This window comes from Podarcis raffonei, chromosome 8 (assembly GCF_027172205.1).
Source record: "Podarcis raffonei isolate rPodRaf1 chromosome 8, rPodRaf1.pri, whole genome shotgun sequence".
NCBI lineage: Eukaryota > Metazoa > Chordata > Lepidosauria > Squamata > Lacertidae > Podarcis > Podarcis raffonei.
This window is the reverse complement of record NC_070609.1, coordinates 25,000,050-25,016,738: the sequence shown is the minus strand read 5'-3', so window position 1 is coordinate 25,016,738 and position 16,689 is coordinate 25,000,050. Positions and strand designations below refer to the sequence as shown.

The 16,689-nt window shown below is 46.5% G+C and overlaps 1 protein-coding gene across 3 annotated transcripts in view; it reads right to left on the bottom strand.

Moving 5' to 3' along the window:
• SYTL1 (synaptotagmin like 1) overlaps positions 1-16,116 on the bottom strand; it is a 33,834-nt gene extending 17,718 nt beyond the window's left edge. Inside the window, exons 1-5 of one of the 3 annotated variants that reach the window (XM_053398617.1) lie at positions 15,876-16,116; positions 15,652-15,699; positions 4,642-5,034; positions 2,272-2,420; positions 613-712 (exon numbers count right to left, since the gene is read on the bottom strand). In XM_053398617.1, the coding sequence (XP_053254592.1) occupies positions 613-712; positions 2,272-2,420; positions 4,642-4,769 (377 nt within the window). In that variant the 5' untranslated portion in view covers positions 4,770-5,034; positions 15,652-15,699; positions 15,876-16,116. The remainder of the gene's footprint in view (positions 1-612; positions 713-2,271; positions 2,421-4,641; positions 5,035-15,651; positions 15,700-15,875) is intronic. The other 2 variants (XM_053398619.1, XM_053398618.1) reach the window with 2 other exon arrangements.
• Positions 16,117-16,689: the final 573 nt, after the last annotated feature.

Sequence of the window (16,689 nt, the reverse complement as noted above, 5' to 3'; positions counted from 1 at the left end):
CCCTAAGCTGCAATCCACCTTAAACAAAGCTGCTCTCATTATTTAATACCAAGGATTTGATTTTTTCCTCTCTAAGCCCCAGACATGGCTGGTAGCCCGGCAGTTCACATAGGATGTCATTTGGCCCTCAGCTGATGCTATTCATCCTAAGAACCAGCTTTTAATAATAATAATAATAATAATAATAATAATAATAATAATAATAATAATAATAATTATTATTTATACCCCGCTCATCTGGCTGGGTTTCCCCAGCCACTCTGGGCGGCTTCCAAGACAATATTAAAATACAGTAATGCCTCAAACATTAAAAGCTTCCCTAGACAGGGCTGCCTTCAGATATCGTCTACAAGTCTGGTAGTTGTTGTTCTCTTTGAAATCTGGTGGGAGGGCGTTCCACAGGGCAGGTGCCACTACCAAGAAGGGGTAGCTTCTTGCAGTGAGGGAACCACCAGAAGGCCCTTGGCGCTGGACCTCAGTGTCCGGGTATAATGATGGGGGTGGAGACGCTCCTTTTAGACATTGGACCCTCTCTCCTGGAGGAGCCAACATTCCCTAATGAAAAGGCAAGGTCCCCCCCGTCCACACACCCAAACTGCCCATGCTTCTCACCCGTCCACTGCATCCGCCGCGTTCTCCTCCTCCGCTGGGGGTTCACTGATCACCTCCAGGTCTCCTAAGCTGGCTCGTTGCTTTGGGTCCTGTTCACCTGCTTTGTGACAAGTAAAAGCTGCGTCTCTCCGTATGTCGCTTGTTGGAAGCCATGTGGTGGGGGGGGAGCGCTCCTGTGCTCAGGTCCTGCTTGCAGGCTTCCCACAGGCATCTGGGTGGCCACCGTGAGTTAGAGGATTCTGGACCAGATGGGCTATTGGCCTGATCCAGCACACTCTTCTCATGTTCTTGTGATGAGGAAGAGTCTTTCCCCTGAGGGCCGCATTCCCTTCGGGGGGGGGCACATGCAACTGGTGGGCAGGGCCAGGGGCAAAAGCAGGCAGGACAATAAATATAAATTTTACCCTTGTATGGCAGGTTAGTTTCAACACACACCCATCTCTATCCTCCATCCAAGCAAGCAAGAGGAGACAGATGTTTGTGTGTGTGTGTGTGTGTGTGTGTGTGTTTGTGTGTGTGTGTGTATGTTTGTGTGTGTGTGCATCTACATACAGACACACACATATACAAGGTGTGACTGGAAAGTTCAGTGAATGGTCACAGAAACCGGACAGCGAGAAATATTTGAACATACATACCTTACAGGCCTTCAAAGTAGGCCCCCTCTGATACAATGCACCATTGACAACATTTGTAGAACTGTTGGAAACTTCTGGAGAAGTTCTCTTTTCATACTGCTTTCAGTTCCCTCCTCACAGCAGCTTGGATGTGTGAAATTTTGGAAAATCTGTGCCCTTTCAGTGCAGATTTCAGTTTTGGGGAAAGAAAGAAATCTGGTGGGGCCAGATCGGGAGAATATGGAGGGTGGGACAACTCAGTGACCTCAGTAACGATTTCACGTGGAATATGCAATTCTTTCACCATCATTCGGACGGCCAAACGCCGATCCCGCATCAATAACTCATGAACTCTGTCAACATTTTTCGCCATTCTGCTTGTTGAGGGTCTGCCAGACTGAAGGTCATTTTCGATGGTTTGCCGCCCTTCACGGAAATGCTTAAACCACTCATACACTGTCTTTCGAGTTACAGCTTTATCTCAGTACACAATTGTGAGCATTTCCTGGGTTTCTGATGCCGATTGTATGTTCAAATATTTCTCACTGTACAATTTCTGCGGCCATTCACTGAACTTTCCAGTCACGCCTTGTAAGTATCTTTGTGTGTGTATTCTAAACTGTCTTTAATATTGTGTTTTAATGTTGTAACATGCCCATGGACCTTAGGGTGAAGGGTGGGTAATAACTATATTATTATGATTATTATTAAGTGTTCAAGGGCACATTCTAGCCAGGCAAAAACACTCAAGGAGAATGTAATGCAGAGCAAGTGAGAGGAGTGACTCGGGGAGATGGTATGTGACTGGAGAAACTTCTGAGGGCCAGATAGAGGGGTCCAGAGGGCCACATTCAGCCCACAGGTCTGAGGTTCTGCAACCCTGTTCTACAACACCTGAAGGACGACAGACTCCCCCATCCCACTTATGGACTTAAATACACCCACATCCCTTTTGCCCCTGGTTTAGAAGTGTGAGGAGAGAGATCAGCGCTTTAGCACTGCAGGGATGGCAGCCAGGAAAAGGGTCTTCTCTCCCCCTTACCTTTGGGCTTCTTCTTGCGACGGATGGAAGCCCGGACAATGTCTGAGCCAAAATGATTGTGCCGGTGCCGCTTCGAACGGACATCGCAGAACCAGTCCCCTGACAGGATCTTCAACCAGCTGGGATCCGAGACAGACTCACGCAGTTTGCTTGAGGGAAGAAAGACAAGCGGGCAGGTGAGGATTGCTTCTCTAGAGCAGAATCTCAGGCTGCAATCTCCTAGGCACATTTACCAGGGAGTAACCCTCACTGAACTCAATGGGAGTTACTTCTGAATTGACATATGTAATATTGTGCCGACCGTCTAAGAATAAGTAACCCTATCCTATATCCCAGAGATGCAGAACCTGTGTCCCACCCCCAGATGTTGACAGACTCCATCTCCCATCAGCCTCAGCCAGCATTGCTAATAGCCAGGAATGATGAGAGCTGTAGTTCAAATATATAGAGGGTCAAAGCTCCCCATGCCCTGCTATCTGGCCATGGAATGCTGACTGACTTTTGGGGGCAGGAAGTGAAAAATTGTGGAGTGGGGTGACAGAATGGTAGCACCCTGGAAGAAGGCATGGCTGGCTGGCTAGAATTCTGAACTGAAGCACTTCATGCTGCAACATTTTGTTGCAGGCTTCCACTCATATGAAATAATAAAAATAAAATTTACGACATGCCCTTTACCAGCTGTTCCCAGGGCAGTTTATAACAATTTTAAATTCAGCATTAAAAACAACTAAAGCCAACTGCTGTCACAGGAACAGGGTGAGGCCTGAAAACATACATCGCAGGTGTCTGAGGCCAGGGTGAAAAGGCACATCTTCAGCAACTGCCAAAAACTGCACAACAGCTGCAACTCCCCATCACTGGGCACCACATTTCAGAACCATTTCAGCTCAGAACCATTTCTGAAAACCATTTCCACTCTGGCAGCTGAGCTAGGAAATCCTTCCAAAGGTGCCTCATAAATTCCACGCCAAATGCCCACGAAGAGAGAATCCACAGACTGAAAAAATTCATCCTCCACCTGCCCCCATCAATTCCTTCCTATATAGACAGAATCAAAGGAGGCTGCCTTATACCAAACCAGACCATTGGGCTCTCTAGCTCAGTATTGCTTACACTGGTTGGCAGCAGATCTCTGGGGTTTCAGGCAAGGGCTCCCTCCCAGCCCTACTTGGAGAAGCTGGGGATTGAACCTGGGACCTTGTGCATGTAAAACAAATGCTCTGCCAGTGAGCCAGGGCCCCTCCCAGAATTTTTACTGACTCAGATGAATTATAGCTACGATTTGCTCCATTCCAGCTAAAGAAAGTGTGCTCCTTTGTTAACAGAATTCAGGTTAGGATTGGGGGGGGGGGGGGAGCGGCAGAATACAAAATAAACCAGCCTAGCCAGTTTGTTTTGTATTGCTTTTCAGCCAGTTGCCATAATGAGAGAAAGAGAGGGAGAGGTTCTCAGCCTGTTATTTTCTCCTCAGCTGTGTATCTTTCACTTTTTAGCAGAGCCCACTAAGTTTAGTTTTGTCCCCAGCCTCCTCCCTGCTGAGTTCTTCAAGGGTATCATTGAGACTATCAGTGCCACAAACCTGGAACGACCATAAAAAAAGCAAGCAAGGCAGGTGGAGGCTTGCTGAGGGCAGATTGGGGTTGGTGTGTGGGGTCTCAGAAAGAGCCTGTCCTTGTCCTGTTTTTTGGTTAGCCAAACTGATGCCATTTTGCTTCTGTGAAAAACTGCCTGTTTAGAATTTAGGAGGGTGAGCCACAAATATGTGAAGACCAGATAACGTTGCTAGGCGATTTTCAGGAAAACCTCCCTCTGCCAGGCCACTCTCCCCTTCAAGGTCTCCAGGCAGGGTGTCCTGTTTCGATCAGCACAAAGAAACTCGAAAGGGAGAAAGGGAGGGGGTGCCTATAAAAAGTATGAACAAAGGCTATTTGCGGTGGCTTCACCATCACGCTGGTGAGTGTGGCTGAATAAATTAGTGATTATGGGAATCTCCTCTGCCTATGGCATTTACAGTGGTATCTCAGGTTAAGTACTTAATTCGTTCCGGAGGTCCGTTCTTAACCTGAAACTGTTCTTAACCTGAAGCACCACTTTAGCTAATGGGGCCTCCCGCGGCTGCTGCGCCGCCGCTGCACGATTTCTGTTCTCATCCTGAAACAAAGTTCTTAACCTGAGGTACTATTTCTGGGTTAGCAGAGTCTGTAACCTGAAGCGTATGTAACCCGAAGTACCACTGTATTGGCTTTTCAGTGACCAAGGCAGCTTGGTGGGGCAGTGCCCTAATGGACCAGACTCCATCAGCTGGTCCTGGTATAAGGAAGCCTCTGTGTCCATACATGTTGGAGCTACTACCACAAAGCTGCTTCTCACCTGATGCGTCCTTCCTCCGACATCCGCAGCTGCGAGTCTCTCCGCAGCACTTCCGCAATGGCGTTCTGCTCCTCCTCAGTCAGAAAACTGAGGTCCAGCAAAGAGTCCATGCCAATGTCTTGATCCATGGGGGGCGGAAGTACTCCGTGTGAGAGTCGCAAGCCAACTTCACCAGGGTCTAAACGCTGCTCTTCTGAAAGGCCCTTCTGGTTTGGCTTGTCAGTACATCATCCTGTGACATGGAAACAGGAGGTCCAGCCAGCGGGCCAGTATTATGATCCCACTCTTTGCCATAGGTTCAGCAGCAGCTCTCAAGAAGCCTTCTAGGTGATGCTCCATGGGAGACTACACTCCATCCTGATCGACCATTTTGAGAGACAAGGCCACAACCAGCTGAAAGAGAAAGGCAGGAAAGACACCATTTTAATGCCAGAAGCTCATTCTCAAGCGGAACACATTGATGTTAATTTAAAAATCAGTTGAACTGCCATGAATTGTTCCAAAGAACCTTGGGCACTGTAGTCGGCTGGGCCTCTGAGACAGCTGTCTGAGATCCCTAGCCCTCCCCCCACAAAACTACAATTCCCAGAGTTCCCTGAGGGAAGAGGGAATGACGAACCAGACCGTTCTACATCTGTGCTATACAGATGTACCTAAACTAAAGGGTTTGTTTCCCATTACCAAGTACTGCTTTTGTGGAGAATGTCTCCCCAGCTGATTTCTGAGAAGAAATCTGTTGACACGGATTCCTTGTCCTTATTTTTAAACACCCCCTTGTGCAACGCCCTCCCATCATTACAGTCACGGGTCAAGGATGGTAGCAACTGCAGCCCAAAGCATCTCTTCAAGAAACTGCTTCAGCAGTTCAGCTGTACACTGGCAGGAAATGCTTCTACAGCCACAGCATGGGAAGCATCTGAATAACAATGCTTCTGGATTATGGTTTTTCAAAGGAAAGCCGAACTGTAGACATGGAACAATTAGACACAGCAGGGGTTCTACAACAAGTCATCCAACCCCAACTGTGTTTATGGAGAAAGAGACACAGCTAGAGTAGAAACAAGGCACACTTGTAGTGCATCTGTGCTGTATCCTGAAGATGGAAGAGAAACGCAGTGGAAGGAAAATGCAGATGGAGTGCCCTAAATCAGGACACTTTGCAACAGCTTCTGTGCAACTCAAGGGGTGCAATTCAAGCAGAATAAACTAAGGTCTTGCCTGTGCTTTACATTTGAAGCTGTAACATATCACTCTAAACAGTTGTTCTATGGATTTGCATTTTGTTGTAATTTTATGTTTTAGGATTTTTTAAAAATCTCATACACTATTTTGAATTCCTCCCCTGAATGTTAAGTAGTCTATTCAATTCAGTTCTCAATTAAAGGCAAACCTAGCACTCCAGTAATGTGTACAAAATACATATACTAAAGTAAACTGTGCATACAAATACCTATTAGTGAAAACGAACAATAAGAATGCACTATACTAGGGGAAATAATTCTGCCTTGGGCACCAAAATACCTTGGACAGGATCTATAGATGTGCATTCCAGATGTGTTAGCCTATACCAATCCAAAGGTAAAAGGTGCATTTTAGAGGCTGAGAAGCTAAAGATCAAGAAAAATGCAAAAACCAAAAGAAAATGCTACAATAATCCGGATGTGGGTTTCACATTCCTGTTGCCTTGGGTTCTTGCTTTGTCAGCGTGCTATTGTGCAGGATGCCTCAACCTGCCACTTTCTTGGTCCACTTCCTGTATCTGATGAAACAGCCCCTAAGCGACAAAAGTTCATGTCTCAATAATCTAGAAGAGGCATTTTTACTCAAGTCATATTAACATCGCCTCTTCACTTGCCCTGACCACCACTTCTGAACTGAATGTTATCCAGTACTGAAATCCTATGTTAAATACAGATATCAAGCATTCAGAGATTACTTCAAAAATATTCGAATATTCAAAAAAGAGAGAGAAAGGAAGAAATACGCTGGTGACGATTCAGCACCCCAACATGTAGATGAGACGATAATCCTGCCATCCAGAACAATTACAGGGAGGTTGTGCCTTTTCAGTGGGATGCAAACATTTGTACAACAAACACCTTCTGCTACCCCCAACCCGCAAAACAGGGAGCAAAGCAGGAAACCCAGTTTGACAGATCACAGGATGTGATGTGGTTTGTGCCTTTATCTATAGCAGATAATGTGAACACCCAGATTAGTTTAAAACACTAAAAGAAGAGCGCTGCTGGATCAGGCCAAACACCCATTTAGTCCAACATACCTACATTAGCTGATGGACATGGGAAGCCCACAAGTAGATTATATGAGGCAATGGCTGCCCAGTAACTGCCATTCAGAGTCATGTCGCTTTTGATCCTGGGTGTTGTAGGTACTTACTTACACAGCCACAACTTTGCATGGCTGGGTGGGAAATAAATAAACAAATGGAGAGCGGAGGAAACCCATTCTCGGTTTATTTATTCCCACCACATCTGTGCAAAAGCTGTGATGGCTCTGGCAGCATCCCAAAGCCCTTGCACCGCCTTCCCAAAGCCAAAAATCCGCACTAAAATGCTGGTTAATTTTCAGGAGGGATTAAATATATATGTATATTATTATGCAAATTTCTGCAGCATGTGGAGAACTTAATTTAAGACTGGAAAGCGGAGAAACAAAATTGAGACCATCCCGAGGGCTGTGTGAAAAAAGGCTTCTCTCTGCCTGTCCTGAATCTCCCACCATTCAGCTTTACTGGGTGACCCTCAGCTCAGATGTTATGAAAGTAGGATTACTTTTAGGGTCACATTCAATTTCTTTCCATATTTGGGGTGTTATAAGTGATTCCTAAGCCTAGAGTAGGTCTGGAGGCCCAACTTTATACCCCAAGATCTGCATTCTTTCCTGAGCAACCTTCTGGGAGGCACATGTGGCCAGAGGCAAAAGTGGGTGGGGCAACTAATGCAACTTTTACCTTTGTACAATGGGCTAGCCCCCCCTCTTTCCAGACAAGCAAGAGGGCCAGGGAGAGGTGCGGCTTAGAGAAAGTTCCAGGGGCCAGATGGAGAGTTTCTGGAGGGCCACATTCAGCTCCTGGGTCTGTGGTTCCCCAGGAAAGCTTCAGTCCCTCGCAGACACATGCACTCCCTTCATTTTCAGCCTAGCCCTTGCCCAAGTCCAGGATGGAACTCTGGGGAATTCCTACTTGCAAACACACACACCTGCATGCTGGAGAGATTTCAATGGGCTTTTCCTTTTCCTTTTTTACAGCCACCTGAAGTTTACTCTGTGCAAGGAATCACACCCTGCACAAACACAGCCTCTCCCTCCACACACACACAGACACACACACACGGGCTCAGCTCACAGCTTCCAGTCTGCTGCTCCCTTCCCACAACATTTCTTCAGGTTCAAGCCCAAGACACGGTTAAACATTGCTTGTTATTTAAAGAGCGTTCAGGCACTAAACAAAAAGGTTTGTCCATGTTCCAACTTTTGCCTCACTGCTTAGCAATTATGCAGGTGATCACAAAGACACTGCGGCAGGTGTTTCCTATTAAGGGCCATGTAGCGGGGGGGGGGGGCTCTGTTAATTACTAAACCTGCCCATTTCAAAATCACTTTGGTCAAGAATGCCAAGATACAGAGATTCTGATCATTTGTAGCATAGGCCCAGTCCTATAATCTGTAGTGTAGCAGTGGGTAGGTTATGGTGAGATGCAAGGAAGTACAGATCCGGGATTTTTTTTCAGAGCAAGGGGTAATGGACAGCCCCCTAGCCCTTGCCAGGAGCGGGGAATTTGGTGCAGAAAAAATGTCTTGGGTCAGGACAGTACTCATTGTTTGCAATGGGTGGCAAGAAATTTCAGGGGTGTGCAATATTGCTTACTGAATCACAAGAACGGAGTATAAACAGGCAGCGCTGTTTCATTACTATAGGTTATTTACAGAGATGGGAAACCTTTTTCAGCATGAGGGCCACATTCCCTTCTGTACAATCTTCTGAGGGCCACATGCAAAAGTGGGCGGAGCAATAAATGTGAATGTTTCCTTTGCCCTGTAGGCTATAGTCTACATACTGAGGGGTGTGGCCAGTGGAGAAGAGAATGTGATTGGGGAAGTTTTCCAAGGGCCACACAGCCCTGAGGTTCCACACCCCTGGCCCTGGGTTATATCAACCACATTTTATCTAAGACTACGTCACCTCCCCCAGCCCCCATCCACCTCCTCTCGGACAGTCAGCAATCTAGTTTCTAGCTTCCCTCTGAAGCTTGTGTTGGGAAAGATATGGTGCATTCTTGGGCAACTGGATGGAGGAAGGTTGCATAAGAAACAGCCAGAAATATCATTATCTCCAGAATGAGGCAACCGGCTTGCTTGACAAAAAAAGAAGCCAGTCTTGGTTGTTTTTCCCTTGCCCAAAACTTCTGCCAAAGCTCTCTCAAACAGAGAGAGGGTTGATTGGAGAGCTGTGGCACCTAATACCAGAGGGCAAAGGGCAATACCTGGTGGTTCAGGAGACAGCCTGGTTGTACCCGGCTGCTCAGGTATAGTGCTTGATGAGTAAGGGGTGGAGCAGACACGTTTATTCCATTTTTATAAAGCAGCATTCAAAATTATTTCTGCTCCTTCAGGTTATCACCATGTGCCAGTGGCAGAGAGAGCATCAAATGACGACAGATCAGGAGAAACCTTCTGTTGTTGTTGTTTTTTGGCTTCTGTATGTTCCATCTGAACTTTTCTTCAGCCTGAGGGCTACATCTCTAATACGTAACTTTTGGGGGGGAACATTCCAGTGGTTGGTGGGTCCAGAGGAAAAGCAGAAGGGGCAGAGACAAAAGTGGGCAGAGAAATGGGTGGGACTCTTCCCTATGCACCGTAGGTGACATCCAAGCTGGGCAAGAGCCAGGAGTTTCTGTAAGCACAACTCAGCCAAGCCATAGGCATTATCACAAGTCAGCCAGGCAAAAGAACTCAAGGAGGGCACAGAGTAGGGCCTGGAGAGAGTCCTGAGGGCCAGATAGACAGTCCTAGAGGGCCACATTCAGCCCCCAGGCCAGAGGCTCCCAACCCCTCTGTTAAAAGACACACTGTGGGCTAAACACACCCAGCTCCTTCAACTGCTTTTCTCTCTGCCCCTGCAACTCATAGGCCACCATATCCACACACAACCCAACACGTTTCAAACACTTCCATCTACAATAAAGGCATGCAAACGTTTCTGCAAATAGTTTGTGGTCATAAATGCCTTACTTTGCATAATGGTATTTTGAGTAAACAGCTTGGCTTGTGGAATGGGATGTGCCTCGTCCCCAAGAAAGGCAGGCAGGCAGGTCTGCCCACTGTTTTGAGGATGGAGGAGTGCCTTGCTCCGCCAAGGAACAAGGAAACGGGTCTCTACTCCAACCCAGAGATCCAGCCCGGGATTTGCCTAGCGCTCTTCCCAGAAAATCAACATTCAACTCTGAACCAGCCCAGCTCAGCCTGTTTTCCACCCTGAGGGACTCATTCCCCTGGGACAGGAAGAAGGAATTCCCCATTTCCCTCCCCCGCCACCCTGTGTTAACAAGTGCCCCACAGGCAGATTGGCGGCTGTCAGGCTGTTTTGCAGGCTTCATCCCCAGCCACCTGCAAAAGAGATCCAACCCTTCTCTCCCTTGATCTTCTCCCCACTCCCTTCAGGAGTGTGCAGCTTGCAGCAGGTCTCGACTTGTCCTCCCCAATCCATCTGAATCATATTCAGCCCAAACCTGGCAGCAGCCATTTCATCAGGGTGCAGCAGAGGAAGGAGGGAAAGGGATGCAGCAGGGCCACCTTATGGGCACAGCTAAGAGTCTTGCACCTTTTGTGCCTCCTTCCCTGAATTGCTTCACTCTAGCTGTTCATTAGAACAACTTGCAACTGATAACTTTGCTTCGCCGCCACCCTCTCTTTTCTCCCAAACCATTTTCCTTCAGTGCTGTGTCTTTTTTAAATTGCAAACCTGAGGGCAGAGACTCTCATTTATTGATTGCTTGATGATTTGTAAGCCTCTCCGAACCACTCTTAAGCCTTAAGCTATTTTCTTCTTTTAAAGAAATAAAATCACACCAGGCATCTGTTTTGCTCATTAAACTCAAGTTATCTTTTAAATGGCAGCATGAATAGTTCTTGCAGTTTCTTGTGTTTCCAAACCTAAATCCAACTCGCCACATTTCTTCAGCAATATATTCATTTATTTATTTTAAATCCCCATGAAAATTTGTCAGCATTTTAGCCTGATATACACATTTGTATATACAATTGTGACTGATACACACATTGCAAGCAGTCCGCCCCCCTTGCCCCTAATATAAGACATTTTTGTATGCAAGTTGTTTTCATGGTGTTATGAGAATTATAAGGTCTAAGATATAAAATAAATGTACCAAGCAAACACATATATAAATATATAAACCGCATGTCTGAAACAGTACAGGAAAAAAGTCCTGAAACCATTTTGTCTCTCCCAAATTGACCTCAAATGTTTCTCTGCAAGGAGGGGGGAAATGGGAAAACCCTCCCCATTATCTCTTCGCTCACAAATCCTGCCTTAAACCTACAAAAGGACTCTATATGGGCTCTTGGGTACCCCATAAGGGAAAAGGAGCAGTTTTTTCTTATAACAATGGCCAAGTGGAGGATTTGAACCCTGGTCTCCCTGGTCCTAATCCTGCACTCTAACCACTATGCTACAATGGCTCATCAAGTTTCCTTTCATAAAAACTCAGGAGTGATTAATAGGCTGTATACACTGAAGTCTATCCTATGATGGGGTTTATGATGGTGATAAACCGCTGCTGTTGAAGTGAGATCAAACGCAGAAGTTTCCATCCTTCTGGCACAAAGGTGTGTGGTAAAGTGATTGGGGGGGGCACTGTCACTAGGCACCCCTGATTGTAGCCCTGTGAGGGGAACAGAGGTCTACTAACAACTTGCAGCACCCTTAACAAATGACAGTTCACAGGATTATTGGGGGGGGGAGCTATGGGTGTTTTAAAGTGGCATAATACTGCTTTAAAAGCATAGTGCAGATTAGGCCTAAAGCCCACCCCCACCCCCGAGCTCAATAGGTGGATGTTACCTTAAATCTTAACTGGATAAAAAGGTAAAGGTACCCCTGACCGTTAGGTCCAGTTGCGGACGACTCTGGGGTTGCAGCGCTCATCTTTTTCTATAGGCCGAGGGATCCGGCATTTGTCTGCAGACAGCTTGCGACGGGGTGAGCTCCCGTTGCTCGGTCCCAGCTCCTTAACGGGATATGTTTGTATGTATTCTGGGATTGCTGCAACTCAAACACATTTCTTTTCTTGTTTTTGTTACCTTTGCAAATATTTTTTTAAAGAATTCAAACACATTAAAGTAACATTTCATATCTTGATAGGCACTTAAGTAAGAGATGAAAGGCAGCAGCTCAGCATTTTTGTGTTCAGACAACCAAGAAAGAACCAGCTTAGACAAGGCCTGGATCTTGCCATGTGATTTAGAAACAAGAAGCTGTTATGCTAGAAAAGGATCATCATTCTATATAATATGACATTTAAATCAATGTGATACCACTTTAAACAGTCATGGCTACAATTCCCAATCAACTTCACAGTGAACTATGGGAATTGTAGTTCTGTGAAGGGAATATGGGCCTCCTAACAACTCTCAGCACCCTTAACAAACTACAACTCCCAGGATTCTTTTCAGGAAGCCATGACTGTTTAAAGTGGTATCCTAGTGCTTTAAATGTATGGTGTGAATGTGGCCTGGCCAAACATGTTTTGGAGCATTGGTTTTAACTACCTCATTTTTTTAAAAAAACTTGGGTCCTGCCCCCCCAGCTGTTGTTGGACTACAACTCCCATCACTCCTGACAACCAGTTCTGCTAGCTAGGGATGGTGGGAGTTGTAGTCCAACAACAGCTGGGGTCCCAAGTTTGAGAAACACTGAGGTAGTTAAAAGCAGTGCTTCAAATTTCACAGTGACTAAAGTCATGACTGTTCATTAAGAAACCAACAACTCCAGGGTACATACATGCTTTTAGGTTTATAAAACACCAGCAGTCCAAGTGTTACAATTCAGCAACCAGTACAGTGGTTCCTCGGGTTACAAGCACCTCAGGTTACAAACACTTCAGGTTACAGACTCCGCTAACCCGGAAGTAGTACCTCGGGTTAAGAACTTTACCTCAGGATGAGAACAGAAATTGTGTGCTGGCGGCGCAGCGGCAGCAGGAGGCCCCATTAGCCAAAGTGGTACCTCAGGCTAAGAACGGTTTCAGTTTAAGAACGGACCTCCAAAACGAATTAAGTTCATAACCAGAGATACCACTGTAGTCCCAGATAATCAGCAAATATTAGGGCTCGTCCAGACTTCCGTCTGCCCTGCCACTTCCCTTCTGGGGAACCCCACTGCTTACTGCGAAATCAGAGCAAATGTCAATCAGGTTTTTCTGAGGAAAGTGGCAGGGCAAACGGAAAACTGCTAGGACCCAAGCCTAGAAATATTGACAGGAAAGCTCTCAGACCCATGCTTACTCATCACACGACAAGCGGAAGTGTGGGAGATTATAAAATCGTAAAGTTGGAAGGGGCCCTGCGGATCACCTAGTCTGACCCCCTGCAATGCAGGAATATGCAGTTGTCTCATACGGGGAATCGAACCTGCAACTTTGGCGTTATCAGCACCATGCTCTAACCAACTGAGCTAAGCAGGCTCCCTCAGTCTCAAACGATCGTGGTCCCATGAGCATCCCTTGAAGGCAAAGATGACTACTGTCTTGAGGAAATTGCCAGAAACAAACTCAAGGACCAGAGTTCTTCTGAAGAACTAGGACCTTTACAGACACAAACAAACATGCCTCCTCCTCACACAAGGAACCAATGCGGCTGACGTCTTACCACACTCCTAAATATGTTCAGGTTGTGGTTCTTTTTCTGTCTCCGATGGAAACATGAGAGAGGTGCTCAGCCACTATTGTGGGCGGGATACAGGAAAATAAGCAGTATACAGTGCACAGAATACAGAAGAGCACAGCAGAAACAAAAACAACCAGATGCACAAGCTGATCAAACTTTTGCAAATAGCCCCATGACACACTAAAAGCACCTACAAAACTCCACCTGCTGGACACACAGGTACACCTTAGCCAAACAGAGAACACCCTCAGCCATATATGCATTTATATACAGCACACACCCCATACAAATGAGCTCAGGGTATGTTGCCAACTTTAATTGGATTAATCAATTAAACAATTAGTTGATTAACAGATAAAGGCCAATCTTAATTGGAGGGACTGCAAGATAAGGGTGCCCTTGTTTAGTTTCTGAGGCTATCAAACAGGGAACAAGACAAGAAAAATATTAAAAGGAGAACATTCTTCCCAAATACGAGCAGTCAGTTGTTGCTTTAAGACAGCTCATGTCAATCCAAATTCTCACTAACCTAAGGAGAAGGAACCTAGTGCTGTTTGACCCCATTGCACTTTCCTTTATCTATCTGCACCCAACTCTGGGGTGGAACACTACAGTCACCGTTTTTAACAGCTCATGGAACCTGGTCAAGCAGTTGCACATTTTGTGAGGAAAAAACATTACTGTCCAGGAGCAACTTGTTTCAGAGCAAAGGGGGTGATGACAGGCAACACCACTCCATGTTTGATTCCCGTCTAGGGATATGTGAATCTGTCAAATTTGGATTCTTTCATGCTCTCATTTTACCAACCTCAAGTTCAGTTCACCCTGTTTCTGTACCAATTGGCCATTTCCCCACAAAAATCTGCACAAAATCCATATGCATTTTCACATCAATTTCTCCTAAAATATGCAGTTTGGTGCCCAATTTTATCTAATATAAGCTTTTTGCTAACCTTTCCCTCTAATGCAGAGCTGTTTCGTACATCATTTTCACCAATCTCTGCATTTTTTGGTTTGGCAAACTGCTCTACAAAAATTCAGAGAAGTATGCATTTTGAAGGATAGCTATGCCTTCGCTCAGGAATTGCAAATCAGGTAGCTTTGCATGAAAACGCAAGCTGAACAAAATGCTCCCGTTTTTGCCAGCTGCTAAAAGCACAGGGATCTTGCATGCAAAGGGATGGACGGCCTACCGACTTGCCAGTTCACTGCCTTTGCTGTTTTTATTGGGGTCGCGCATGTGCCACCTCTGGGACAGCAGTGCACTTTGGTAATTTTAGACTCTAGAGCCAATGGTCTCCTGGCTGGGGCCGGGGAGCTTTAAATAGTAATGTGCACTCCTTCACTTACTTCAAAATGGTTACATAGGAATGCAGGAAGCTGCCTTACACTGAGTCAGTCCAACAGTCCATTTAGCTCAGTACTCTCTGCACTGGCAGACAGCTGCTCTTGAGGATTTCAGACCCGGAGTCCCAAGACCTTCTGCATGCAAGGCTCCACTACCAAGCTATACCTTCCCCTTGACTTCAGAGACTACAATTGTAAAATTGGCCCTGCTGTGATTGGAGACCCTCCTGCTCAGGTGGGGGCTCTGCACTTTTGCCCCACAGTCCCACCCTGGCAGCACCACTAGCTCTGAGGTGCCTGGGGACCCCCTTAGGAGACCCCTCTCTCAGTGGGACTCCGTCACTAGGGAGCTGGGTCTGCAAACCAACCCTTCTTTCACACAAACACACCCTGCCCTGCCAATCTTCTTGGGTGCTCCACGCGAAGGGGGAAGTGTGGCGGCTTGGAGTGGCATCAAAACAGGAGAACAGGGCAAGGCAGGATTTTGTGGCAAAGGGGTCCTACAGCATGCAGAGAGAGCAGAGGGGCTCCCGGAAACACAAGAACGCTGGCTCACCACATTTTGAAACCAGTAAAGTCAAGTAACAAGGGGATCCCACCTTTCACCCCCCCCCCAAAAAAAACAGCCCATTAAATCCAAGCCTAAAATGACTGAAATTGCACCGCGGGCATAGCATATGCATACTGTAGCTCTCGGGCAACCAGCATGGGCAAGCGGCCATCACACACAAATATACATACACTTCCCTCCAGGCACTCCCCAAACAGGTATTCGCAGCTGAACAGGATCTGGGAGACGGAGAGACAAGCAGAAACTTGAGAGCCAAACCAACTCCGCAGCATATTACACAGTTCCTTCCCTCCCGGATCCTGTCTCAGCTCTCCCATATGCTCCTGCAAAGGTGGGACTCCTGAGCCTCACGCCCGAAGCGTTTGCCAACAGGAAAGGAGAAGGAGGAAGTTACCTGCCCAGGTGGGGTCCCTACCCTGCAAGACCCAGCCGGCCACAGGAAGGTGGGGTGTGCGCGACTGAGTGTCACTGTGGCAGCAGAAGGATCCTGGAGGAGCCTCCCCGGCTCTTTCTCGAGCAAAGCAGAAGTTTGCTCTCTTGAGTCATCCCCACTTTCCTCTTCCTCCTCTGCCTGCCTTGTACTTTCTCAATGCAGCTCAGAAACAGCCCTAGCAGGAGAGCTAAGGCTGAGTCAAGCGGGGGAGAGAGAGAGAGAGAGAGAGAGAGAGAGAGAGAGAGAGAGAGAGAGAGAGGAGGAAACACCTACCCACAAAGCTTGCGGGAAAGCCGGGCCTGGAACCAAAGCTGCTACCTGGGCCGGAGTGGACTGCAAGGATCGAGCCTCTGAAGACTGACATTTGGAGATGTCTAAGGAGCCCAGCTGGTGGGTCGGGTGTCCATGCAAAAAGTGGCTTGGAACTCATAAGGAGGGGGAGGAATTTGATTCAGTCCACATGTAAAAGTGAATCGGCCTAATTCACATTTTCCAAAACAATACATGAGCAGAAGCCATCTTCAAAACCTGCTTTTTGCATTGCCATTCGCTAGCAGAGTAATGCGTACAAAAATGCATATACTAAGGTAAAGTGTGCATATTGATGTATATTAGTGAAAATAACATAAAGCTCTATTAGGGGAAATTGCTTTGTAAGAGTGCATACATTTGGCAAAGTTGCATAGAAAAATATGCATATCAGGAGAAATTCACACTAAAATGCTGCTGGGTTTTCATGAGGACCTTTAAAAATAGTAATAATTGCAAGTTGATG